Source organism: Chiloscyllium plagiosum, unplaced genomic scaffold (assembly GCF_037043375.1).
Source record: "Chiloscyllium plagiosum isolate Xiang-an unplaced genomic scaffold, Cpla_swu_hap1 HiC_scaffold_26, whole genome shotgun sequence".
Taxonomy (NCBI): domain Eukaryota; kingdom Metazoa; phylum Chordata; class Chondrichthyes; order Orectolobiformes; family Hemiscylliidae; genus Chiloscyllium; species Chiloscyllium plagiosum.
Genome location: NW_028270164.1, coordinates 8143128 through 8170500, shown reverse-complemented (window position 1 = coordinate 8170500; position 27373 = coordinate 8143128). Strand labels below are relative to the sequence as shown.

At 45.8% G+C, this 27373-nt stretch overlaps 1 protein-coding gene across 3 annotated transcripts in view; it reads left to right on the top strand.

Moving 5' to 3' along the window:
* LOC122563048 (cyclin-dependent kinase 18-like) overlaps window positions 1–27373 on the top strand; it is a 150525-nt gene that overhangs the window by 79337 nt on the left and 43815 nt on the right. For all 3 annotated transcript variants that reach the window (XM_087973461.1, XM_043716381.2, XM_043716382.2), the window contains 2 exons: window positions 15210–15304; window positions 20662–20724. In XM_087973461.1, the coding sequence (XP_087829587.1) occupies window positions 15210–15304; window positions 20662–20724 (158 nt within the window). The remainder of the gene's footprint in view (window positions 1–15209; window positions 15305–20661; window positions 20725–27373) is intronic.

Here is a 27373-nt window from a genome sequence, read left to right as displayed (position 1 = left end):
ATTCACCTTTGGTTAAATTTATCACTGAGCCAGCCAGCTACAATTACTTGGACAGATCTTTTACTTGTCTCACATGCTCTGCCCATGTGTTGCTATATCTGACAACTTCATCTAAATAAACGATACAGACTTCAGCTCCGATTTGATTTATAAACCTTTGGGATGTAGCTAAGGCATTCTTTCACCCAATGGCATCACTCATTATCGGTATAGCCCACTTGGTGTGACATTGTTAATGTTAATAGCACTTCCCAATATTCCTTCAATAAATCAATCTTAAAAAACAATGAGGCATCACCAACCCTGTCAATACAGGATTCTACCCATGGAACTTTGTACAAATCTGTTTTTGTGAGTGTATTTACCTTTCTGTAGTCAATACAAAATCTAGTTGATTTTTCTGATTTAGGAACTAAACCTTCACTTACATTATTCTACGTGCTTGTGAGAGTCTTTCACTTTGCCACTTTCTATCCTTTTCGAATTAATGCAAAAAAAGGTTTTGATTTACATTGTCATTAGCCATTACTGCTACCTGTCCAGCATTTCCAACCCTTTAATTCTTAATACAAGTTCTTAATATAGAAGGTGGTAAATCTTTAAATGTCTGTAAAAGAATAATCCCTCTGAGGACTTCATACATGGTTTCAACATCTAATGCCCATCAAAATTACTGTGATTAACTCTTCCATATTTAATATAGGTTTTTCCAGGCTATCTCCTTAAATTCCAAAACCTTAATGTATTTGCCTCAGGCACTAACTCACATGCAGCCGATATCGTTCTTATTACAGCGTTATTATCTTTTGAAACCTCCTCAAACAGTAAAACATGGTGAATTCTCCATACTTTATCTGTCAACTTATTCTGCCTAGACAATGTCCAGATTCTGTTTGACCAATTAGTATGGGCTGAGGTTAAAAACAGGAAAGGAGAGGTCACCCTGTTGGGAGTTTTCTATTGGTCTCTGATAGTTCCAAAGATGATTCTGCATAGGCGTGAGAGTGACAGGGTAGTTGTTATGGGGTCTTTAACTTTCCAAATATTAACTGGGAATACTATAGTTCAAGTACTTTAGGTGGGTCAGTTGTGGTCCAGTGTGCGCAGGAGGGTTTCCTGATACAGTATGTAAACAGGCCAACAAGGAACGAGGCCACATTGGATTTGGTACTGGGGAATGAACCCGGCCAGGTGTTAGATTTGGATGTAAGTGAGCACTTTGGTGGTAGTGACCACATGTTTACTTTAGCGATGGAAAGGGATAGGTATATACTGTAGGGCAAGATTTATAGCTGAGGGGATTCAAGATGTGGCCGACCTAGTAGGTCTGCTTTGCTGAACTCTGCACCAGAACCCAGACAAAGCGAGGCACTAAACCTCCCTTTATTACTTAATGTGCTGGAAATAACCATTTCTTGACCCCTAGAACTATCTAGTATCAGTTTGAAATTGTTAGGAAAATGATCAAAGGGAAGAGATCACGAGGATTGCATCAGGCAGGACCCCCCGCCCCCCCCCTGCAGCAACAGACACAACTGTGGCCACAGTGAAACTCCGAGAGAAGATCGATTCTTCGATGGAGGAGACCCGGGCCAGGCTTGAATCGCTCTCGGTCAGGCTGCAGAGGCATGACCAGGAGATCCTGCGCCTCAGACAGCGTGTCGGGGAGACGGAGCAGCGAGCCACGGCTTCTGAGACCACGGCGGAATCCTCAGCGGGGGGTCGTGTTCAGGCCCTGGAACAGCGAGTGTGGGCCTTGGAGGAGCAGGTCAATGACGTTGAAAATCGAGGCCGTTGGAAGAACATCTGTTTGGTGGGGCTTCCTGAACTGGAGTAGGAAGGCCAGCTCATCAGCTTCTTGGAGCAATGGCTCCCGCGGTTTCTGAAGCTGGAAGCTGAGGTAGGCCGGGTGCGGGTCGAGCGGGCCCACCGGGTCGCAGTGCACAGGCCCGGATTGGACCAGCACCCCCGCCCAGTCCTAGTGTGGCTCCAGCATTATGGAGAGAAAATGAGGTCTGCAGATGCTGGAGATCAGAGATGGAAATGTGTTGCTGGAGAAGCGCAGCAGGTCAGGCAGCATCTAGGGAACAGGAGAATCGACGTTTCGGGCATTAGCCCTTCTTCAGGAATGAGGAAAGTTTGTCCAGCAGGCTAAGATAAAAGGTAGGGAGGAGGGACTTGGGGGAGGGGCATCGGAAATGTGATAGGTGGAAAAAGGTCAAGGTGAGGGTGATAGGACAGATTGGGGTGGGGGCGGAGAGGTCGGGAAGAAGAAGATTGCAGGTTAGGGAGGCGGTGCTGAATTTGATGGATTTGACTGAGACAGGCTGGGGGGAGGGGAAATGAGGAAACTGGTGAAATCCGAGTTCATCCCTTGTGGTTGGAGGGTTCCTAGCCGGAAGATGAGGCGTTCTTCCTCCAACCGTCGTTTCGCTGTGGTCTGACGATGGAGGAGTCCAAAGACCTGCATATCCTTGGTGGAGTGGGAGGGGGAATTGAAATGTTGAGCTACAGGGTGGTTGGGTTGGTTGGTCCGGGTGTCCCAGAGGTGTTCTCTGAAACGCTCCGCAAGTAGGCGGCCTGTCTCCCCAATATAGAGGAGGCCACATTGGGTACAGAGGATGCAATAGATGATATGTGTGGAGGTACAGGTGAATCTGTGGCGGATATGGAAGTTTCCTTTGGGGCCTTGGAGGGAGGTGAGAGGGGAGGTGTGGGCGCAAGTCTTGCACCTCCTGCGGTTGCAGGGGAAGGTGCCGGGAGTGGAGGTTGGGTTGGTGGGGGGTGTGGATCTGACGAGGGAGTCACGGAGGGACTGGTCTTTACGGAATGCTGATAGGGGAGGGGAGGGAAATATATCCTTGGTGGTGGGGTCCGTTTGGAGGTGGCGGAAATGACGGCGGATGAGGCGCTGTACATGGAGGTTAGTGGGGTGGTAGGTGAGGACCAGTGGGGTTCTGTCCTGGTGGCGGTTGGAGGGGCGGGGTTCAAGGGCGGAGGATCGGGAAGTGGAAGAGATGCGGTGGAGGGCATCGTCGATCACGTCGGGGGGGAAATTGCGGTCCTTGAAGAAGGAGGCCATCTGGGATGTGCGTTTTTGGAACTGGTCCTCCTGGGAGCAGATGCGGCGGAGTCGAAGGAATTGGGAGAATGGGATGGCGTTTTTGCCGGGGGCAGGATGGGAGGAGGTGTAGTCCAGGTAGCTGTGGGAGTCGGTCGGTTTGTAGTAGATGTCCGTGTTGATCCGGTCGCCTGAGATGGAAATAGAAAGGTCGAGGAAGGGGAGGGAGGAATCTGAGACTGTCCAGGTGAATTTGAGGTCGGGGTGGAAGGTGTTGGTGAAGTGTATGAACTGTTCCACCTCCTCGTGGGAGCACGAGGCGGCGCCGATACAGTCATCGATGTAGCGGAGGAAAAGGTGGGGGGTGGGGCCAGTGTAGTTGCGGAAGACGGATTGTTCCACATATCCTACGAAGAGGCAGGCATAGCTGGGGCCCATGCGGGTGCCCATGGCTACTCCTTTCGTTTGGAAGAAGTGGGAGGATTGGAAAGAGAAGTTGTTCAGGGTGAGGACCAGTTCAGTCAGTCGAAGGAGGGTGTCAGTGGAAGGGTACTGGTCGGTACGGCGGGAAAGGAAGAAGCGGAGGGCTTTCACTATCCCTCCAGACCTACCCCTCTCCGAGGATGAAAGATCAGTCCTCAGCAGAGGCCTCACCTTCATTCCCCTACGCTCCCGGATTGATGAATTCAACACGCGGCGTGACATTGAACAATTCTTCTGCCGCCTTCGCCTCCGCGCCTATTTCTTTAACCAAGACTCCCGCCCACCCTCTGACGACCCCTTCTCCCGCCTCCAACACACCCCATCCACCTGGACACCCCGTGCTGGCCTCCTACCTGCCCTCGACCTGTTCATATCCAACTGCCGCCGCGATATTAACCGCCACCTGAACTCCCCCACCCCTCTCACCCACTCCAACCTCTCACCCTCGGAACGCGCAGCCCTCCACTCCCTCCGTTGCAACCCCAACCTCACTATCAAACCAGCAGACAAGGGAGGCGCGGTAGTAGTTTGGCGCACCGACCTCTACACCGCTGAGGCCAAACGCCAGCTCGCAGATACCTCCTCCTACTGCCCCCTTGACCATGACCCCACCCCCCACCACCAAACCATCATCTCCCAGACCATCCATAACCTCATCACCTCGGGGGATCTCCCATCCACCGCCTCCAACCTCATAGTCCCACAACCCCGCACCTCCCGCTTCTACCTCCTGCCCAAAATCCACAAACCTGACTGCCCCGGACGACCCATTGTCTCCGCCTGCTCCTGCCCCACCGAACTCATCTCCGCCTACCTTGACACGGTCCTGTCCCCCTTAGTCCAAGGACTCCCCATCTACGTTCGGGACACCACCCACGCCCTCCACCTGCTCCATGATTTTCGCTTCCCCGGTCCCCAACGCCTTATTTTCACCATGGACATCCAGTCCCTGTACACCTCCATCCCCCATCACGAAGGACTCAAAGCCCTCCGCTTCTTCCTTTCCCGCCGTACCGACCAGTACCCTTCCACTGACACCCTCCTTCGACTGACTGAACTGGTCCTCACCCTGAACAACTTCTCTTTCCAATCCTCCCACTTCCTCCAAACGAAAGGAGTAGCCATGGGCACCCGCATGGGCCCCAGCTATGCCTGCCTCTTCGTAGGATATGTGGAACAATCCATCTTCCGCAACTACACTGGCCCCACCCCCCACCTTTTCCTCCGCTACATCGATGACTGTATCGGCGCCGCCTCGTGCTCCCGCGAGGAGGTGGAACAGTTCATCAACTTCACCAACACCTTCCACCCCGACCTCAAATTCACCTGGACAGTCTCAGATTCCTCCCTCCCCTTCCTCGACCTTTCTATTTCCATCTCAGGCGACCGGATCAACACGGACATCTACTACAAACCGACCGACTCCCACAGCTACCTGGACTACACCTCCTCCCATCCTGCCCCCGGCAAAAACGCCATCCCATTCTCCCAATTCCTTCGACTCCGCCGCATCTGCTCCCAGGAGGACCAGTTCCAAAAACGCACATCCCAGATGGCCTCCTTCTTCAAGGACCGCAATTTCCCCCCCGACGTGATCGACGATGCCCTCCACCGCATCTCTTCCACTTCCCGATCCTCCGCCCTTGAACCCCGCCCCTCCAACCGCCACCAGGACAGAACCCCACTGGTCCTCACCTACCACCCCACTAACCTCCATGTACAGCGCCTCATCCGCCGTCATTTCCGCCACCTCCAAACGGACCCCACCACCAAGGATATATTTCCCTCCCCTCCCCTATCAGCATTCCGTAAAGACCAGTCCCTCCGTGACTCCCTCGTCAGATCCACACCCCCCACCAACCCAACCTCCACTCCCGGCACCTTCCCCTGCAACCGCAGGAGGTGCAAGACTTGCGCCCACACCTCCCCTCTCACCTCCCTCCAAGGCCCCAAAGGAAACTTCCATATCCGCCACAGATTCACCTGTACCTCCACACATATCATCTATTGCATCCTCTGTACCCAATGTGGCCTCCTCTATATTGGGGAGACAGGCCGCCTACTTGCGGAGCGTTTCAGAGAACACCTCTGGGACACCCGGACCAACCAACCCAACCACCCTGTAGCTCAACATTTCAATTCCCCCTCCCACTCCACCAAGGATATGCAGGTCTTTGGACTCCTCCATCGTCAGACCACAGCGAAACGACGGTTGGAGGAAGAACGCCTCATCTTCCGGCTAGGAACCCTCCAACCACAAGGGATGAACTCGGATTTCACCAGTTTCCTCATTTCCCCTCCCCCCAGCCTGTCTCAGTCAAATCCATCAAATTCAGCACCGCCTCCCTAACCTGCAATCTTCTTCCCGACCTCTCCGCCCCCACCCCAATCTGTCCTATCACCCTCACCTTGACCTTTTTCCACCTATCACATTTCCGACGCCCCTCCCCCAAGTCCCTCCTCCCTATCTTTTATCTTAGCCTGCTGGACAAACTTTCCTCATTCCTGAAGAAGGGCTAATGCCCAAAACGTCGATTCTCCTGTTCCCTAGATGCTGCCTGACCTGCTGCGCTTCTCCAGCAACACATTTCCATCTCCAGCATTATGGAGACCAATAAATGATGCTGGAAGCTTCTAGAGCACTGGGGAAGTATATAAAGGCTATAGTATATAAAGGATCACGAATTATGCTTTTCCAAGACTTTTCTCTGGTCGTAATTCACAGGAGGAAGGCTTTTGATGAGGTAAACAGGTGGCTGAGAGACATGAATATCCAATATTCTGTTAGATATCCAGTGATACTGCGCTTCAGCCACAGAGATTCACCAGAAAAGGCAAAGGACTTCTTGGATGCTTTCACATACACTGACTAGCTTGAATATTATGGACAATTATGCTTATTTTGTTTTTTCTCTTTAATTTGCCTTGTTTACCTGGTTGTTTGAGGGTAGTCTTGTTTTTTAAATATATGTCAGGGTCATAATTATTTCCTTTTTTTTCTGTCCTCTCCCTTCTCTCTCTCTCTTCCTGTCATCCTTTGTTTTCCTGTTTTTTTTCTTATTATTTCCTTTAGTTCCTCTTTTCTGGTTTGGGGTGGGGGAGCAGTGGGAGGAGGCGGGGAGAGGTTTTTGTTTTGTTCTACCAGGAGTGCCTAGGTTTACAGTATGGAGGGGAGGGGGTTGAGTGCCCACCTTTAGCTTTCTTGTTATAAGACCTTTGTATATTTTTCTTGCTTTGTGTTGTCTGGAGCAGGGACATGGCCTCAGCTAGAAGGAGTCATGGTGGGGCTAATGGATGGTATGAGCATCTCCAGTGGGCAAGGGGGAATGTCTCCTTTCATTTATGTTATATTTTGGTATGTTGTAGAAGTACCTGTTAGAAGTTTTGATCTGGTAGTTTTGGAACTTTTAAACTTATACGAACTGTTTATGCTTTTCACTCAGCACGCTCTGAGTGGAGTTCTTTCCCCCTGGGGGTCTCAGACTGTTTCGGACGATCATGGCTTAGCCATTCATTTAAATGATGCACCTGGAATGTTAAGGGGAGTCATTCACCAATTAAGAGAAAAAAGATAGTGTTAAGCCTTAGAAAAGAGAAGGTTGATGTAGCCCTGTTGTAAAAAACACATTTAACTGATAAGGAGCATTTGAAGTTGCAACAGGGAGGATTCAGCCAGGTGTTTTTCTCATCCTTTAATTTGAAAAGTAGAGGAGTTGTTTTTCTCATTCGGAAGAACCTTCGGTCTCAAATGCTCGGCCAAATAAAGGATGAGTACAGGCAATTCATAATTCTTAAAGCTTTAATACATGGAGAGGAATATGGGATTCTGAATGTATATCGCCCTCCAGCACATCCCCTTAAATTCTTAACGGATGCGCTTTCTAGATTGATGGCCCTTGAAGTGCATCATACAACTATAGGGGGAGACTTTACTCATATTATTGACCCTGAGGTGGACAGGATACCTAGGGGTCTTGCGGATATGTCCCCGCAATCCAGGCAGTTGGTGGACTTGAACAGGGAGTTGGGGGTTCGTGGACGTGTGGAGATGTCTTCACCCTGAAGGTATGGATTTTACCTTTTTCTCTAATCCACATAAGTGCTATACTAGAATTGACATGTTTTTTGTCCCATTGACCTTTTCGAACTCAGTGCTGTCTTGCAGAGTAGGGAACATAGCCGTTTCTGATCATGCGGCAGTGTGTATGGAGGTCAAGGCCGGAGGGGGTGGGACGGGTTCCTGGCACTGGCGGATGGACCCTTTCCTCCTGAAAGATAGCAAGTTTGTAGAGTATTTATCGTGGGAGTTTAAAATCTTTTGGGATATTAATTTAGGTATGGCCAGCAACCCATCAGTGCTGTGGGACACTGCCAAGGCTTATGCATGGGGTTTGATCATTTCTTACTCAGCGACTGAGAAGCAACAGAGGAGAGAGCAGCAGCTTTTGCTCGAGACTTGCCTGAAGGCAGCTGAGTTAGCATACTTTGACAGACCGTCTGTAACTAAATTGCAGTGGATCACAGCCCTCAGGGCTAATTTGAATGCTGCACTCACCCAGACAGCAAAGACGGAAATCTCTTTTGCAAAACAGAGATTATTTGAGTATGGTGATAATTTGGATAAATATCTAGCATACTTGAAAGAAAGAAGAATCTATCACATCCATCAGAGAGAGTGCTAGTACTCTTACTTGCAATGCTAAAATTATTAATGCAGCATTTTGAAAGTTTTACTTTGAGCTGTACTGGTCAGAGGGCTGTGAGGACAGAATGATGAAGATGGAATCCTTTTTTAAGAGCCTGGACCTTCCGGGTGTAACCTCAGAGCAGGCGTCCTTTCTAAGTGTGCCCCTGACATTTCAGGAAATACATGAGGCGATGAGGCTGCTCCAGAGTGGTAAAACACCCGGCCCAGACGGATTTCAAAGTCAGTTTTATAAGGAGTTTAATGACAAGCTGCCTAGGCCACTCTCGGATATGTACACTTACTCATTCAGTCAGGATTGCTTCCCATCTTCTTTGATAGAAACAAATATTTATCTTATTCTTAAGAAAGGAAAAGCGTCAGAGGATTGCACTTCGTACAGGACCATTACGTTACTGAACATGGATTTTAAAATCCTGTCAAAAATGCTGGAGAGGGTATTGCCTTTTATTGGAAAGGAGGACCAGATGGGTTTTATTAAGGGTCATAGGTCTACCAACAATATTAGAAGAGTATTAAATATGGTCAAAATATGTCAGCAAAGATTGATCCCGGGTTTGGTAGTCTCTCTGGATGCAGAGAAAGTATTTGATTGGGTGGAGTGGCTGTACCTTTTTTATGAACGATTTGGTCTTTGAAGGGTTTTTGCCAAATGGGTGACAGTGTTGTATAGTGATCCGAAAGCAACGGTTCTCACTAATGGTACAAGGTCAGATATTTTAGTGTTGGCAGAGGCTGCTGTCCAGGGTGCCCTCTCTCACCACTATTATTTACACTGGTGATCGAGCCACTGGCAGGAGCCATCCTGATGGATCCCAATATAACTGGCCCAGAGGTAGGGTCAGTTAGGCATAAAGCCACCCTCCATGCAGATGACGTCCTTCTCTTTTTAACCGATCTAATGACATCTGTGCCCCGTTTAATACAAGCGATTTATCTATTTGGCTTGTTTTCAGGATATAAAATTAATTTCATGAAATCGGAGGCCAAGCCTGTGGGGGGTCTTACTAGTATATGCAATTTTAGTGATGGAACCCATTTCCCCTTCTGGTGGTCACAGGGAGGTTTTCTGTATTTAGGTATTTTTATCACCCCGGTCTTCGATCAATTATATAAAGTATATAAATTATATAAAGCCAACTATGTGCAGTTGCTAGAGAAGGTAAGGCAGGACCTTCAGCGCTGGGAAGACCATCCGCTATCTTGGTTGAGCAGAATAGCTTTGGTTACAAAAAATATTCTTCCTTGTTTATTATATTCCATGCAAATGCTCCCTTTGATGCTGCCAAGGCAAGCACTACAGAAACTTTACAGTTGGCTTGGATCTTTTACCTGGCATCATAGGCGGCCTCTTATTAAGCTGGATAAATTGCAGCTTCCACAGGAGAGGAGGAGTTTAGATTTTCCGGACTTTAAGAAATGCCATTTATATAAATAACCTGGACGAGGGCATAGGAGGATGGGTTAGCAAATTTATGGATGACATTAAGGTCGGTAGAGTTGTGGATAGTGCTGAAGGGTGTTGTAGGTTACAGAGGGACATAGATAAGCTGCAGAGCTGGGCTGAGAGGTGGCAATGGAGTTTAATGTGCAAAAGTGTGAGGTTATTCACTTGGGAAGGAGTAACAGGAATGCAGAGTACTGGTACAATGGTAAGATTCTTGGTAGTGTAGGTGAACAAAGAGATCTCAGTGTCCATATATCAAAGTTGCCATCTAGGTTGATAGGATTGTTCAGAAGGCATATGGTGTGTTAGCTTTTATTAGTAGTGTCACAAAGCTGATCCCTTTTCCTTGAAAGCTGTTCCTTTTTTCAAGAATGCTGTGCCCTTTTTTTTCAGAGGGGGAATAAAACACTCGTGGTGCTGATTAGATTGGTTTGGTACAGAGATTAGTGGGAATTGAGAGGCCTTTTTGTTTATATGTAAACAGATGAGACTTCAGGCCAACATGGTCATGTTTTAGAAGTGACCTGTATAATGAAAGGGGTGTGGTCAGCTCTCTAACTGAGCAGTTCAGTTTAGAACTAGTTAGGAGTTCGACAGTGAGCTGTGTGGAAACAAACTCTCTCTCTCCTTCTGCCCTTCTAACTTCATCCTGTAAGCATTTGTTCCATTTTTTAACTTTATTTATGGAAGTTTGCTTATTGGAACTGTTATGTATATTCGGAACAGCATAACTAAGTCTAGTTTGGATTGACTGAGTTCTGTAGGGGTTCTTTATTCTGTTCTTTGTGTTTCATTGTGTAATTTTGTGAATAAATGTTTGTCTGTTTTAAAATCTAGTAGTCAACCTTGCTCCGGGTAATTTTTTACTGTCTATTTACTGAAACAAGTTGAAAAGTTATGGTCTGGATTGCCTGCTTAAGAATGTTTTGAGTGGTCTGGCCTAGTCCATAACAGTACAGGGATTGAGTTTCAGAGCCATGAGGTCATGCTGCAGCTGTACAAAACTCTGGTGCAGCTGCACTTGGAGTACTATGTACAGTTCTGGTCACCACATTATAGGAAGGATGTGGAAGTTTTTAAAAGGGTTTGAAGGAGATTTACTAGGATGTTGTCTGGTATGGAGGGAAGGTCTTACGAGGAAAGGCTGAAGGACTTGAGGTTGTTTCATTAAAGAGAAGAAGGTTGAGAGTTGACTTAATTGAGACATATAAGATAATCAGAAGGTTAGATAGAGTGGACAGTGAGAGCCTTTTTCCTCGATGATGATGGCTAGCACAAGGAGATGTAGCTTTAAACTAAGGGGTAATAGATATAGGAGAGATGTCAGAGGTAGTTTCTTTACTCAAAGAGTAGTGGGGCATGGAAAGCACTGCCTGCAACAATAATAGACTTGCCAGCTTTAAGGACATTTAAATGGTCATTGGATAGACATATGGATGAAAATGGAATAGTGTAGATAGATGGGCTTCAGATTGGTTTGACAGGATGGCACAACATTGAGGTCCAAGGGCCTGTACTGCACTGTAATGTTCTATGTTCTATAATTCATTTGCCTCAAGAACATAATGAATCCCTGTATTGCAATTCACTCAAATTTTGGCAGGGCACGTACATATTTAAACATTTCCTGCCTGGACCTTAGATTGTAAATTAGATTCTCCTCACCAGAGTCTGCATCAGGATCTGATATTGCTTTTTCAACTCCAACACATTAAGCTTAAATTCCCTATCTCTCACTTCCTTTTCTCTCTGCAATTCTGATTCGAGTCTTCTAATTCTCATTTTTTTTATTTCCATGTCCCTTTCCTTATTTTTCTCTACTCTTTCTTTGTCTTTTTCTGCTCTTTGGAATTCCATCTCTAGCTTTTTTTTATCTATTTTTTTCTGTCCCAGCTACTTCAACAATGACTGAATATCACCTGACCCTGATGCTTCATTATCAGCTTTCTCTTCTATTCTGCTAAACCCAAGTGCTGTTCTAATCCTTCAGTTGTCTGTCTTCTTCACGTTAGTAAACACAACCATCCTCAAATTACGCGCCAATTCAAGTAACTTGTTTTCAGAAATTTAGTTCAGGGTATCAGGGACAACGCTGCAGAAAATCTTTTGCTATTACTATTTGCTAAATCTTTTGCTATTTGTTATTTGTATTGAGGACCTGGAGTTTTCTTTATCTTTATCACTTACCTACATCCCACTTGGGAAAGTATGTTGATTCTCAAGCCTCACCACTCCCAAGGTCACGACAGAAGTTAATGATTTAATCAAAGCTTGCAAAATCCCCAATTTACCTATCTGTTTGAATGAAGTTAACAGAGAATGCTGACAACGTTCCTGTACTCAACAAGGACTACTTTTTATTACCAGTAAGTAAACTTTAATCACAAATTATCAGCTATGAACTATTAACATATATCTCTGGTTAATACTCTAATCCCCATCTTTAAAATCACTACACACACACACATGGAAAGTAACAGAAAATAGCTTTTATGGATGGAGGATAAATAAAAAGTTAGAAACTCCTCTTAATAGCACCAGTCCACAATGAGACATTTGTTGAGCCATTTGTTGAGCCATTTATTTTGGCTTGGTAGGATTTTAGAGTCATACAGCACGGAAACAGACCCAACCAGTCCGTGCTGACCATAATCCCAAATTAAATTAGTCCCACCTGCCTGTGTTTGGCCCATATCCCTCCAAACCTTTCCCATTCATGTACTTATCCAAATGTCTTTTAATAAGTGTCCTTTCTGTTCTTCATCATCTTTCTCCAGGCTCTTGCACTTGTTCACAGGAGATATAATGTGATTGATACACTAACCACAAAGTTTTGTAGTTACTAGATAAATATAATGGTTGATGGCAACAGGTCGGAGAAAATAATTGGATTTCTTTGAGTTTCAGATATTTTTACTGCAGAGGGGGAGAGACACATTACCTGTCCTTGCAGCAGTTCAAAGGTTTCTCAATGTATTATTCACACGCATAAGCTGTTCAGCTGTCCAGGAACCAATCAGAGAGTTGTTGTCAGACTGATGGCCTTTGTGTCCAAGACTGGTCACAATTCCACAATTGCACAGCTACCAGCTGCTGCTGGGATCACACTCTGCACGTACCCGGTGATATGTCATCTACAAACAGTTTTCCCCCACTGAACAAAGCAGCAGTGTAAACATCCCAACAATGACTTAGAACATAGAACATAGAACAGTACAGCACAGAACAGGCCCTTCAGCCCACGATGTTGTGCCGACCACTGATCCTCATGTATGCACCCTCAAATTTCTGTGACCATATGTATGTCGAGAAGTCTCTTAAATGTCCCCAATGACCCTGCCTCCACAACTGCTGCTGGCAACGCATTCCATGCTCTCACAACTCTCTGTGTAAAGAACCCGCCTCTGACATCCCCTCTATAGTTTCCTCCAACCAGCTTAAAACTATGACCCCTCTTGTTAGTCATTTCTGCCCTGGGAAATAGTCTCTGGCTATCGACTCTACCTATGCCTCTCATTATCTTGTATACCTCAATTAGGTCCCCTCTTCTCCTCCATTTCTCCAATGAAAAAAGTCTGAACTCAGTCAACCTCTCCTTATAAGATAAGCCCTCCAGTCCAGGCAGCATCCTGGTAAACCTCCTCTGAACCCGCTCCAAAGCATCCACATCTTTCTTATAATAGGGCGACCAGAACTGGACGCAGTATTCCAAGTGCGGTCTAACCAAAGTTTTATAGAGCTGCAACAAGATCTCACGACTCTTAAACTCAATAAACCTGTTAATGAAAGCCAAAACACCATATGCTTTCTTAACAACTGTGTCCACTTGGGTGGCCATTTTAAGGGATCTATGTACCTGCACACCAAGATCCCTCTGTTCCTCCACACTACCAAGAATCCTATCCTTAATCCTGTACTCAGCTTTCAAATTCGACCTTCCAAAATGCATCACCTCGCGTTTATCCAGGTTGAACTCCATCTGCCACCTCTCAGCCCATCTCTGCATCCTGTCAATGTCCCGCTGCAGCCTACAACAGCCCTCTATACTGTCAACGACACCTCCAACCTTTGTGTCGTCTGCAAACTTGCTGACCCATCCTTCAATCCCCTCATCCAAGTCATTAATAAAAATTACAAACGATAGAGGCCCAAGGACAGAGCCCTGTGGAACACCACCCACCACAGACTTCCAGGCAGAATATTTTCCTTCTACTACCACTCGCTGTCTTCTGTTGGCCAGCCAATTCTGTATCCAGACAGCTATGTTCTCCATTCCTCCTGACCTTCTGAATGAGCCTACCATGGGGAACCTTATCAAATGCCTTGCTAAAGTACATATACACCACATCCACAGCTCGACCCTCATCAACTTTTCTAGTCACATCCTCAAAGAACTCGATAAGGTTTGTGAGGCATGACCTGCCTCTCACAAAGCCGTGTTGACTGCATTTAATCAAGCCATGCTCTACCAGATGGTCATAAATCCTATCCCTCAGAATCCTTTCTAACACCTTGCAGATGACAGACGTGAGACTGACTGGTCTGTAATTGCCGGGGATTTCCCTACATCCTTTCTTGAAGAGAGGAATTACATTTGCCTCTCTCCAGTCCTCAGGTACGACTCCAGTGGAGAGCGAGGATGAAACGACCTTCCCAAGTGGCGAAGCAATTGCATTTCTCATTTCTCAAAGCAGCCGAGGACAAATCTGGTCCGGGCCTGGCGACTTGTCAATCTTAATGTTTGACAAATTTTTCAGCACATCAGCTCCCTCAATCTCTATCCATTTCAGCATGCACACCTGCTCTTCAAAGGTTTCATTCACTACAAAGTTCGTTTCTTTCGTAAAGATAGAAGCAAAAAACTCATTTAAGGCTTCCTCTACCTCCTCAGACTCCACACACAAATTCCATATGCTATCCCTGATCGGGCCTACTCTTTCTTTGACCATCCGTTCTGCCAAGCCTTTCTCATGCCCCCTCCTGGCTCTCCTCAGACCATTTTTAAGCTCCTTCCTTGCCTGCCTGTAATCCTGTAGAGCTGAGCTTGACCCGAGCTTCCTCCACCTTACATAAGCTACCTTTTTCCTTTTGACGAGAAGCTCCACTGCTCTCGTCATCCAAGGTTCCTTTATCTTACCTCTTCTTGTCTGTCTCAGAGGGACATATTTATTCATCACTTGCAACAACTGTTCCTTAAACAGTCTCCACATGTCTATAGCGCCTTTACCATGGAACAATTGCTCCCAATCCATGCTTCCTAACTCATGTCTAATCGCATCATAGTTTCCTCTTCCCCAATGAAATATCCTCCCATTTTGCCTAATCCTCTCCTTCTTGTATATTAAAATGTTGCCACTCCTTCTATACTACTTTGTTTTTCAAATGGTGTCTTTTTCTATTTTAGTTCACGCTTGGGAAAACAGGAAATAAAATGACACGGTCTTGCAATGTAAATGGCTGACATTGAAGGGCAGAGGTGTATCCTAAATATTTGCTGTGCTCTTTCTCCATAGTTTCGTTGCTGAAGAATCTGAAACATGCAAACATTGTCACTCTGCACGACATCATTCACACTGACTGCTCACTCACCCTCGTCTTTGAGTACCTGGTAAGTCATTAAAGTGGGCCAGCTCACTCACAATCTTTCTTTTAATTCGAAAATAAGTGTTCTTTTTGTAAGTTCCATTCTGAACACATCTCTTGTTTTGTACCTAGGGCCATAAAACAATTTGACGGCAGGATTAGGTACAGTGTAAAGCTATTGCCACGACACCACACCTTCCCCAAGTGTGGGTCCAAATATGTAGAGGTGATGGGCTCCAAGGCAGCAATGGTTGCTATGGAGATTTGACAACTGTTAACATTTACAAAGCCCCATTAATTCCTTGCATTGTTTCATTGTGGGTGAGGGCTACCTGGTTGATGTTTTGAGGCCTGATTCCTGTCCTGAAAACAGACGTGGGTGATGTATTAGTAATGTCACTGGACTGTTAATCCTGAGGCCTAGTTAATTCAATGGGAATATGGGATCAAATCCAAGCATGGGACTTGTGAAATTGAACTCCAATTAATAGCTTTGGAGTATAAAACTAGTCACTAATGGCTTCCACAAAATTATCATCAATTGTTGTAAAAGTCAAGGCTTAGTAATTGTCATTAGGGAAGGAAAATTAGCCATCCTTACCTGGTCTGGCCTACATGTGATTCCAGAACTGCAGAAATGTGGTTGGCCTTTATCTGCCCTTTGAAATAGCCTTATGAGCAATTCAAGGGCAATCAGGATGAACTAGCTTTGTCAATGATTCCCATCACAGAATAAAGAAGACCTGTGGTAAATGGGATGCTTTTTAGTTAAAGATCCCAGCAGTATAAAGATCACCAGCAACCCCCCTTTCCCTTGATCACAGCAGTCCACCCACCCACTCCTCCCACCCCACTCTTACCCCTCTGAGGTCATGGTCATTTTCAAGCCTCAAACTGGAGCCTGACTGGGAAAATATTTGGGGAGTATCTCTCCACACTGTCTCAGCTGGACAGTATAACCTGATTTAGAATAAAGCTCATTTTTGCATCAACCTTACTGCAGTGAGTGACACTCTTGTTCCTAAGTCATAGAATCCCTGCAGTGTGGAAGCAGGCCATTCAATCCATACTGACCCTTGGAGAGCATCCAACCCAGACCCACTCCATCCCTGTAACCCTGCATTTCCCATGGCTAACCCACCTAGCCTGCACACCCTGGATACTATGGACAATTTAGCATGGCACATCCACCCTAACCTGCACATCTTTGGACTGTGTGAGGAAACCAACACAGACATGAGGAGAGAACTCCACATAGACTGTCACCCAAGGGCAGAATTGGACCCAGGTCCCTGGTACTGTGAGGCAACAGTGCTAACCACTGAACCACTGTCAGAAAGTTTTAGATTTAAGTACATTTATGGAGATTTCCCCATACAATCTAGGCAGTTGTTCTGAGAGAATGCTCCCCTGTTGGATGTGCAGTTTCTGGTTTGAGGTGTTAAACAAAGGCCTTCTCAGATGGATGTTAAAAGATTGCTTACCACTATTTGAATGAGAGAGTAGCATTTCTAAATTATCTGATCATTATAGCACTATTGTTTGTGGGAACTTTCTATGTACAAATTTGTTGTAAATATAGTTTCCTACATTATGTAGTAACTGCACTTCACGAGCATCTCATTTGTGCTTAGTGACTTCCTGAAGTTGTGAGAAGCTATGAAAAGTAGGCACCAGGGTGGAGGACTGTGAAATAATCATAGAAATGGAAGTGGACAGAGCAAGTGCTAGAAGGTTTGGCAAAAGTGGATGAGCTGTTGTGAGAGGCAAGGGAGTTGATATCAAGTGCTCTAGCAGTAATTTTCAAACTCTTTCTGTCACACATGAGGTACTGATGATTGGAGGATTGCTAACATTGTCCATTCTTAAAAAAAGGAGGAAGAGATAGTCGAGAAATTAACAGGCCAATCAGTCTAACCTGGTGGCAGAAAAATTGGTTAGATTAGATTCCCTCCAGAGTTGAGACAAGCCCTTCAGCCCAACCAGTCCATACCGACCCTCCGAACAGTAACCCACTCAGACCCATTTCCCTCTGACTAATGCACCTAACACAATGGGCAATTGAGCATGGCCAATTCACCTGACCAGCACATCTTTGGAATGTGGGAGGAAACCGGAGCACCCGGAGGAAACCCACGCAGACATGGGGAGAACATGTAAGCTCCACACAGACAGTCACTCGAGACTGGAATCGAACCTGGGACCCTGGCACTGTGAGACAGCAGTGCTAATCACGGTGCCACTGTACCGCCCCCTTTAATTATTAGAAAGAATTCCGAGGAACAGAATATACCTGCTCTTGGAGAGACACGGATTAATCAGAGATAATCAGCATGGATTTGTTCAACATAGAAACATAGAAGATAGGAGCAGAAGGAGGCCATTCAACCCTTTGAGCCTACTCCATCATTCACCATGATAATGTTGAATTGTCCAACTTAATAGCCTAATCCTACTTTCTTCCCATAACCTTTGATCCCATTCACCCCAAGTACTATATCTAGCCGCCTCTTGAATACATTCAATGTTTTAGCATCAACTACTTCCTGTGGTAATGAATTCCACAGGCTCACCACTCTCTGGGTGAAGAAATGTTTCCTCATCTCCGTCCTAAATGATCCACCCTGAATCCTCAGACTGTGACCCCTGGTTCTGAGCACACTCACTATCAGGAATATCCTCTGTGCATCTACCCAGTCTAATCCTGTTAGAATTTTATAAGTCTCTATGAGACCTCCTCTCATTCGTGTGAACTCTAGCGAAAACCATCCTAACCTAATCAATCTCTCCTCATACGGCAGTTCGGCCATCCCCGGGATCAGCCTGACAAACCTTCGCTGCACTCCCTCAAGAGCAAGAGCATCCTTCCTCAGAACAGGAGTTCAAAACATGTCTCATAAATTTGAATTAACTTTTGAGGAGGTAACCAGGACTGTTTATGGCGGTAATGCATTTGCTATGCCTTCATGGACTTTAGCGAGGCTTTTAGACCAGAGATATAAAAGCACATTGAGGCCATTCAGCCCAAAGAGCCTGATCTGCCATTCCATCATGGATGATATCTTTCTCAACCCCATTCTCCTGTCTTCTCGTAACTTTTGATCCCCTTAACAATTAAGAACTGATCTATTTCTCTCTTAAATACATTCAATGACTTGGCCTCCCCAACCTTCTGTGGCAATGAGTTCCACAGAGTCATCACCCTCTGGCTGAAGAATTTCCTCCTCAGCTCCTTCACTCTGAGGCTGTTTCCTAGTGGAAGCATCTTCTCCATGCTTACTCAATCCAGGCCTTTCAGTATTCTTTAACTTTCAATCAGATTCTCCCCTCATCTTTTTAAACTCCATCAAGTACAGACCGAGAGTCCTCAATTGCTCCTCCTATGATAAGCCTTTCATTCCCAGGGTCATTCTTTTAAGCCTCCTCTGGACCCTCTCCAACACCAACACATCCTGCCTCAGATACAGGGCCTTCCTTTGATAACGTCCCTCTTGGTCAGGAAAGTAAGAGTGCACAGCATCCAAGGCAAAATGGCACTTTGGATCCTAAATTGACTGAATGGCAGGAAGCAGAGGCTGATGGTAGAGGGATGTTTTTGTGACTGCAAGTGGGGTTCCACAGGGCTTGGTGCTAGGGCCTTTGCTGTTTGTGGTGTACATTAGTGATGGATTTAAATGTAGGGGTGTAATCTAGAAGTTCATGGTCAAAAGGAAAATTGGTAGGATGGGAAGTAGTGAGGGGGGTGGTCATAAACTGCAGAAGGGTAACTCAGGTGAGTACAGCAGTGGCAAATGGAGTTCAACCTGAAAACATGAGGTGCTAACAAAGGATGGGAATACACCAGGAATAGTGGGACACTGGAAAGATCAGTCAGACCTTGATGTCCCTATCCACAGATTCCAGGGAGCAGAGCTGGTAAATAAGGTGGTTAAGAAAGCATATGGGATATAATTGCCTATATTAGCTGAGGCATAGGATACTCAAAGGTAGGCTAGGACTGCTTTCTTTGATGCAATGAAGGTTCGGAGAGAACCAGATTCTGAAGGGCACAGATAGGGTGAATGGGGAGACACATTTACCATGAGTACAGGGGTCAATAACCAGGGGGTCATAGAGTTAAAGTAAAAGGTAGAATGTTAGGAGGAGAGTTGAAGAGGATTATTTTCATTCAGAGGGTGGTGGGAGTCTGGAATAGAAGTAGAATTGGCTTTAGAATTATAATTAGCTTTATTGTCACATGTACTCATGAGTATAGTGAAAAGTTTACAAGTTGTCACTTATGGCACTAACTTAGGTACAAAGATATCTAGGTACAGATTTTTAAGTACAAATTATTTGGGAAAAAAAATAGAAAAATAAAGAAATAAAAAGTTCAGAATTACAGTCCTTTCACCCCAGTCCGTGCTGGCACCTAGCCTCTAGACTACAAAAGGAATAAAAAAGAAATCAGACAAATGGAGTCTATCTTCTGAACAAGGGGTCTACAATCACAAATTCATGGCTTTTGCAAGGTCTCTGCAAGGTCCTGCAGCCAGAGGGGTTCTCTCCAGGCACTGTCATCACTGCATCCCAGTCCATGCTTCAGGCACCACCACTGCCAACGACCCCCCCACGTCAGACCCTGAGTCCTGAGTTCACGCTGCGGGCCTACTGCAGCCGGGATTCCTCTTCTGGGCACCATCACGCCCACGTCCGGCGACCCATTGAGTCCCCGAGTCCAGGCTCTGGGCCTAATGTGGCCCTGCTCTGGGCTACCAGCACTGCCATATCCAGTGACACACCGAATCCCTGAGTCAGGCCCTGGGCCTACTGCGGCCCTACTCTGGACTACCAGCACTGCCATATCCACTGACACACCGAATCCCTGAGTCCAGGCTCTGGGCCTACTGCAGTCAGAATCTTCACTCCGAGCATCACCAACCCCACAACCAGCCGACACAGCTCTGGCTTCCCCACAGTGTCAGAAGATGAAGAAAAAAAGAGAAAGAAAAGATGAAAGAAGAAAACAAAACGTAGAAGCAGACAGAGCGGGCGAGCTCCGGGTTCCTGGGCTTAAAGAGCCCACACACTCCGCTGCTACTCTGCCTCCATCTTGAGAATTCATTGCCTGAATGACGGGTTGAGTCAGAAAGTTTGTAACACTGAAGCAGTATTTAGATATTCACTTGCATTGACATAGCCTCCAGCATGATGGGCCAAGAGCTGGAAGACATAATCACAGTTAATCAGGTCTTTGTGGATACAATGGTTAAATGACCTCCTCTGTGCCTTAACCAACGAAATCTCTTTGATTTGACCTTCCAACGGTGATGTTTCAGGAGTGAGAGAACTGCAGAAAGGACCTCCCACTGCTAGATGTCACTGTATCCATTTATTTTGCAGGACAGTGACCTGAAACAATACATGGACAACTGCGGGAACATCATGAGCATGTACAATGTCAAGGTGAGAAAAACGTCCAGTTTGTTTGAGCCATGGGACTTTTCAAAAATGGAAAACAAAGGTCAGAATTCTGTTTGAAGCATCCCTGTAAGCAACTCTGGTATAACTTTGGGGGATTTAGTCTCGTGGACCCCTGTTGTGAATTGTCAACTCGCACGCATTTCACTATTGGTGTATCCTTTAGACATTGTCAAGTTCAGAGTGGTGCTGAAAGCACAGCAGGCCAGGCAATATCCATTCCTGATGAAGGACTTTTGCCCAAAATGTTGCTTTTCCTGCTCCTCAGATGCTGCCTGGCCTGCTGTGTTTTCAGCACCACTCTAAACTTGACTCTGATCTCCAGCATCTGCAGTACCCACTTCTGCCTATCCTTTGGACATTCCCAAGCCATTTGGAAAAGGAACAAACTTTGTTACCTGTAGGAGCATATTGCTGCAAATACTGGAATCTGTACTGGAAGCAAAAACACTGGAGATCACAACAGATCAGCTTCAGTTCTGATGAAGAATCTTCTCGACTTGAAGCGTTAGCTTGCTCACTCTCCGTGGATGCTACCTGATCTGCTGTGATCGCCAGCACTTTTTGTTTCCAAACTCTGTTATCTAATTGGATTAATCCTCTCTATCACTGAAATCATGCATGTTTTGGTCATTACTGGTTTTAAAGGTATCCTTCATTGAAACATGGGTGTCACTTGCAAAGCCACTGTCCCAAATTTCTTGTGAACAGAGGGCATTTAAGAGTCAGCTACATTGCAGTGGGTCTGGAGTCATTTGTAGGCCAGATTGGGTAAGGTGGGCAGATTTCCCTCCTTTAAAGTGACTCATGAGCAGGTGGGTTTTTAGACAATAATTACTGTTACCAAAGACTGGTTTTGTATTCCACATTTCTGTTTAATGAATTGATATATAATCCCAACAGCTGCTAGTGTTGGATTTGAAATTACTGTTCCCGAATAACGCAAGAATTTGCTTGTAACCTCGCTGATGGATGAAGGTACAGTATTTTCGAGAATGATTCCCTTTGTTCACAATAGTGCGATTCCAGCTGGAATCATTTCACACATTTCACAGGCGCCAACGTCAGCTACCAATACAGCAGCACTATGTGAGGGATACTGTACAAAGAGAAGCTTTCTGTTGGAGATACTGTACAGAGAGCAACTTTCTGTCAGAGATACTGTACAGAGAGCAGGTTTCTGTGAGAGATACTGTACAGACAGGAGCTTTCTGTCAGAGACACTGTACAGAGAGAAAATTTCTTTGAGAGATATTGTACAGAGAGCAGTTTTCTGAGAGACATATTGTACAGAGAGCAGCTTTCTGTCAGAGATACTGTACAAAGAGCAACTTTCTGAGAGAGATACTGTACAGAGAGCAGCTTTCTGTGAGGGGTAGTGCACAGAGAGCAGTTTTCTGTGAGAGTTACTGTAGAGAGAGCAGCTTTCTGTGACGGACACTCTACAGAGAGCAGAGTTCTGTGAGAGTTACTGTACAGAGAACACCTTTCTGTCAGATAATGTAAAGAGAGCTGCTTTCTGTCAGAGATACTGTACAGAGAGCAACTTTCTGTGAGGCATACTGTGCAGAGAGCAGCTTTCTGTGAGAGATACTGTACAGAGACCAACTTTCTGAGAGAGATACTGTACAGAGAGCAGCTTTCTGTGAGAGATACTATACAGAGCGCAGCTTTCTGTGAGGGATACTCTACAGAGAGCAGCTTTCTGTGAGAGTTACTGTACAAAGAGCAGGTTTCTGAGAGAGATACTGTACAGAGAGCAGTTTTCTGTGAGAGATACTGGACAGAGAGCAGTTTTCTGAGAGAGATACTGTACAGAGAGCAGCTTTCTGTGAGGGATACTGTACAGAGAGCAGCTTTCTGTCTGATATACTGTACAAAGAGCAGCTTGCTGTGAGGGATACTCTACAGAGAGCAGCTTTCTGTGAGAGAAACTATACAGAGAACAGCTTTCTGTCAGAGATACTGTACAGAGAGCAGCTTTCTGTGAGGAATACCGTGCAGAGAGCCGCTTTCTGAGAGAGATACTGTACAGAGAGCAGCTTTCTATGAGGGGCACTGTACAGAGAGCATCTTTCCGTGAGGAATAATGTACAGAGAGCGGCCTTCTGAGAGAGATGCTGTACACAAAGCAGCTTTCTGTCAGAGATACTGCACATAGAGCAGCTTTCGGAGAGAGATACTTTGCAGAGAGCAGCATTCTGTGAGAGACACTGTACAGAGAGCAGCTTTCTGTGAGAGATACTGTACAGAGAACAGCTTTCTGTGAGGGGCACTGTACAGAGAGCGGCTTTCTGTCTGCGTTACTGTACAGAGAGCGGCTTTCTGTCAGAGATAAGGTACAGAGATCAGCTTTCTGTGAGGGGCACTGTACAGAGACCAGCTTTCTGAGAGAGATGCTGTACAGAGAGGAGCATTCAATGAGGAGAACTGTGCAGAGAGCGGCTTTCTGTGAGGGATACTGTACAGAGAGTAGATTTCTGTCAGAGAAACCGTACAGAGAGCAGCTTTCTGAGAGTGGTAATGTGCAGAGAGGAGCTTTCTGTCTGAGATACTGTGCAGAGAGCAGCTTTCTGTGAGAGATACTGTACAGGGAGCAGCTTTCTGTGAGAGATACTGTACAGAGAGGAGCATTCTGTCTGAGATACTGTGCAGAGAGCAGCTTTCTGAGAGAGATACTGTGCAGGGAGCAGCTTTCTGTCAGAGATACTGTACGGAGAGCAGCTTTCTGAGAGAGGTACTGTGCAGAGAGCAGCATTCTGTGAGAGATATTGTGCGGAGAACAGCTTTCTGTGAGGGGACATATACGGAGAGCAGCTCTCTGTCAGAGATACTGTACAGAGAGCAGCATTCTGAGAGAGATACTGTACAGAGAGCAGCATTCTGTGAGAGATACTGTACAGAGAGCAGATTTCTGTGAGTTATACTGTACAGAGAGCAGCTTTCTGTGAGATATACTGTACAGAGAGCAGCTTTCTGTCAGAGATACTGTACAGAGAGCAACGTTCTGTGAGAGATATTGTACAGAGACCAACTTTCTGTGAGGAATACTGTACAGAGAGCAGCTTTCTGGGTGAGATATTGTACAGAGAGCAGCTTTCTGTCAGAGATACTGTACAGAGAGCAGCTTTCTATGAGGGGCACTGTACAGAGAGCAGCTTTCTGTGAGAGATACTGTACAGAGAACAGCTGTCTGAGAGAGATACTGTACAGACAGCAGCTTTTTGTGAGTGGTACTATGCAGAGCGCAGCTTTCTGTGAGGGATACTTCACAAAGAGCAGCTTTCTGTGAGGCATAATGTACAGAGAGCAGCTTTCTGTGAGGGATACTCTACAGAGAGCAGCTTTCTGTGAGTTACTTTACAAAGAGCTGCTTTCTGAGAGAGATACTGTACAGAGAGCAGCTTTCTGTGAGAGATACTGTACAGGGAGCAGCTTTCTGTCTGAGATACTGTGCAGAGAGCAGCTTCCTCAGAGAGATACTGTACAGAGAGAGCTTTCTGTGAGGGATACTGTACAGAGAGCAGCTTTCTGTCAGAGATACTGAACAGAGAGCAACTTTCTGTGAGGGACACTGTACAGAGAGCAGCTTTCTGTCAGAGATACTGTGCAGAGAGCAGCTTTCTGAGAGAGATACTGTACAGAGAGAGCTTTCTGTGAGGGATACTGTACAGAGAGCAGCTTTCTGTCAGAGATACTGAACAGAGAGCAACTTTCTGTGAGGGGCACTGTACAGAGAGCAGCTTTCTGTGAGGGAGAATATACAGAGAGCGGCTTTCTGAGAGAGATACTGTGCAGAGAGTAGATTTCTGTCAGATAAACCGTACAGAGAGCAGCTTTCTGAGAGTGGTAATGTGCAGAGAGCAGCATTCTGTGAGAGATACTGTGCAAAGAGCAGCTTTCTGTCAGAGATACTGTACAGAGAGCAGCTTTCTGTGAGGAATACTGTGAAGAGCGCAGCTTTCTGGGAGCGATATTGTACAGAGAGCAGCTTTTTGAGAGAGGTACTGTGCAGAGAGCAGCATTCTGTGAGAGATATTGTACAGAGAACAGCTTTCTGTGAGGGATACTGTACAGAGAGTAGTATTCTGTGAGAGATACTGTACAGAGAGTAGTATTCTGTGTGAGATATTGTGCAGAGAACAGCTGTCTGTGAGGGGACCTATACAGAGAGCAGCTTTCTGTCAGAGACACTTGTACAGAGAGCACCTTTCTGTCAGAGATACTGTACAGAGACCAACTTTCTGTGAGGAATACTGTACAGAGAGCAGCTTTCTGGGAGAGATATTGTACAGAGAGCAGCATTCTGTCAGAGATACTGTACAGAGAGCAGCTTTCTGTGCGAGATACTGTACAGAGAGCAACTTTCTGAGAGATACTGTACAGACAGCAGCATTCTGTGAGAGATACTATGCAGAGCGCAGTTTTCTGTGAGGGATACTTCACAAAGAGCAGCTTTCTGTGAGGCATAATGTACAGAGAGCAGCTTTCTGTGAGAGTTACTGTACAGAGAGCAGCTTTTTGTGAGAGGTTCTGTACAAGGAGCAGCTTTCTGTAAGGAATAATGTATAGTGAGCAGTTTTCTGTGAGAGAGACTGTAGAGAAAGCAGCTTTCTGTGAGGGATACTCTACAGAGAGCAGCTTTCTGTGAGAGTTACTTTACAAAGTGCAGCTTTCTGAGAGAGATACTGTACAGAGAGCAGCTTTCTGTGAGAGATACTGTACAAGGAGCAGCTTTCTGTGAGAGATACTGTACAGAGACCAACTTTCTGTGAGGAATACTGTACAGAGAGCAGCTTTCTGTGAGGAATACTGTACAGAGAGAGCTTTCTGTGAGGAATACTGTACAGAGAGCAGCTTTCTGTCAGAGATACTGTACAGAGAGCAGCTTTCTATGAGTGGCACTGTACAGAGAGCAGCTTTCTCTGAGGGAGAATATACAGAGAGCGGCTTTCTGAGAGAGATACTGTGCAGAGAGTTGATTTCTGTCAGATAAACCGTACAGAGAGCAGCTTTCTGAGAGTGGTAATGTGCAGAGAGCAGGATTCTGTGAGAGATACTGTGCATAGAGCAGCTTTCTGTCAGAGATACTGTACAGAGAGCAGCTTTCTGTGAGGAATACTGTGAAGAGCGCAGCTTTCTGGGAGCGATATTGTACAGAGAGCAGCTTTTTGAGAGAGGTACTGTGCAGAGAGCAGCATTCTGTGAGAGATATTGTACAGAGAACAGCTTTCTGTGAGGGATACTGTACAGAGAGTAGTATTCTGTGAGAGATACTGTACAGAGAGTAGTATTCTGTGTGAGATATTGTGCAGAGAACAGCTGTCTGTGAGGACCTATACAGAGAGCAGCTTTCTGTCAGAGACACTTGTACAGACAGCACCTTTCTGTCAGAGATACTGTACAGAGACCAACTTTCTGTGAGGAATACTGTACAGAGAGCAGCTTTCTGTGAAGGAGAATATACAGAGAGCGGCGTTCTGAGAGAGATACTGTGCAGAGAGTTGATTTCTGTCAGATAAACCGTACAGAGAGCAGCTTTCTGAGAGTGGTAATGTGCAGAGAGCAGCATTCTGTGAGAGATACTGTGCATAAAGCAGCTTTCTGTCAGAGATAATGTACAGAGAGCAGCTTTCTGTGAGGAATACTGTGAAGAGCGCAGCTTTCTGGGAGCGATATTGTACAGAGAGCAGCTTTTTGAGAGAGGTACTGTGCAGAGAGCAGCATTCTGTGAGAGATATTGTACAGAGAACAGCTTTCTGTGAGGGATACTGTACAGAGAGTAGTATTCTGTGAGAGATACTGTACAGAGAGTAGTATTCTGTGTGAGATATTGTGTAGAGAACAGCTGTCTGTGAGGGGACCTATACAGAGAGCAGCTTTCTGTCAGAGACACTTGTACAGAGAGCACCTTTCTGTCAGAGATACTGTACAGAGACCAACTTTCTGTGAGGAATACTGTACAGAGAGCAGCTTTCTGGGAGAGATATTGTACAGAGAGCAGCATTCTGTCAGAGATACTGTACAGAGAGCAGCTTTCTATGAGGAGCACTGTACAGAGAGCAGCTTTCTGTGCGAGATACTGTACAGAGAGCAACTTTCTGAGAGATACTGTACAGACAGCAGCATTCTGTGAGAGATACTATGCAGAGCTCAGTTTTCTGTGAGGGATGCTTCACAAAGAGCAGCTTTCTGTGAGGCATAATGTACAGAGAGCAGCTTTCTGTGAGAGTTACTGTACAGAGAGCAGCTTTCTGTGAGAGGTTCTGTACAAGGAGCAGCTTTCTGTAAGGAATAATGTATAGTGAGCAGTTTTCTGTGAGAGAGACTGTAGAGAACTGTGTGAGATATTATGTGAGATATTGTGCAGAGAACAGCTGTCTGTGAGGGGACCTATGCAGAGAGCAGCTTTCTGTCAGAGACACTTGTACAGAGAGCACCTTTCTGTCAGAGATACTGTACAGTGACCAACTTTCTGTGAGAGTTACTTTACAAAGTGCAGCTTTCTGAGTGAGATACTGTACAGAGAGCAGCTTTCTGTGAGAGATACTGTACAGGGAGCAGCTTTCTGTGAGAGATACTGTACAGAGACCAAATTTCTGTGAGGAATACTGTACAGAGAGCAGCTTTCTGT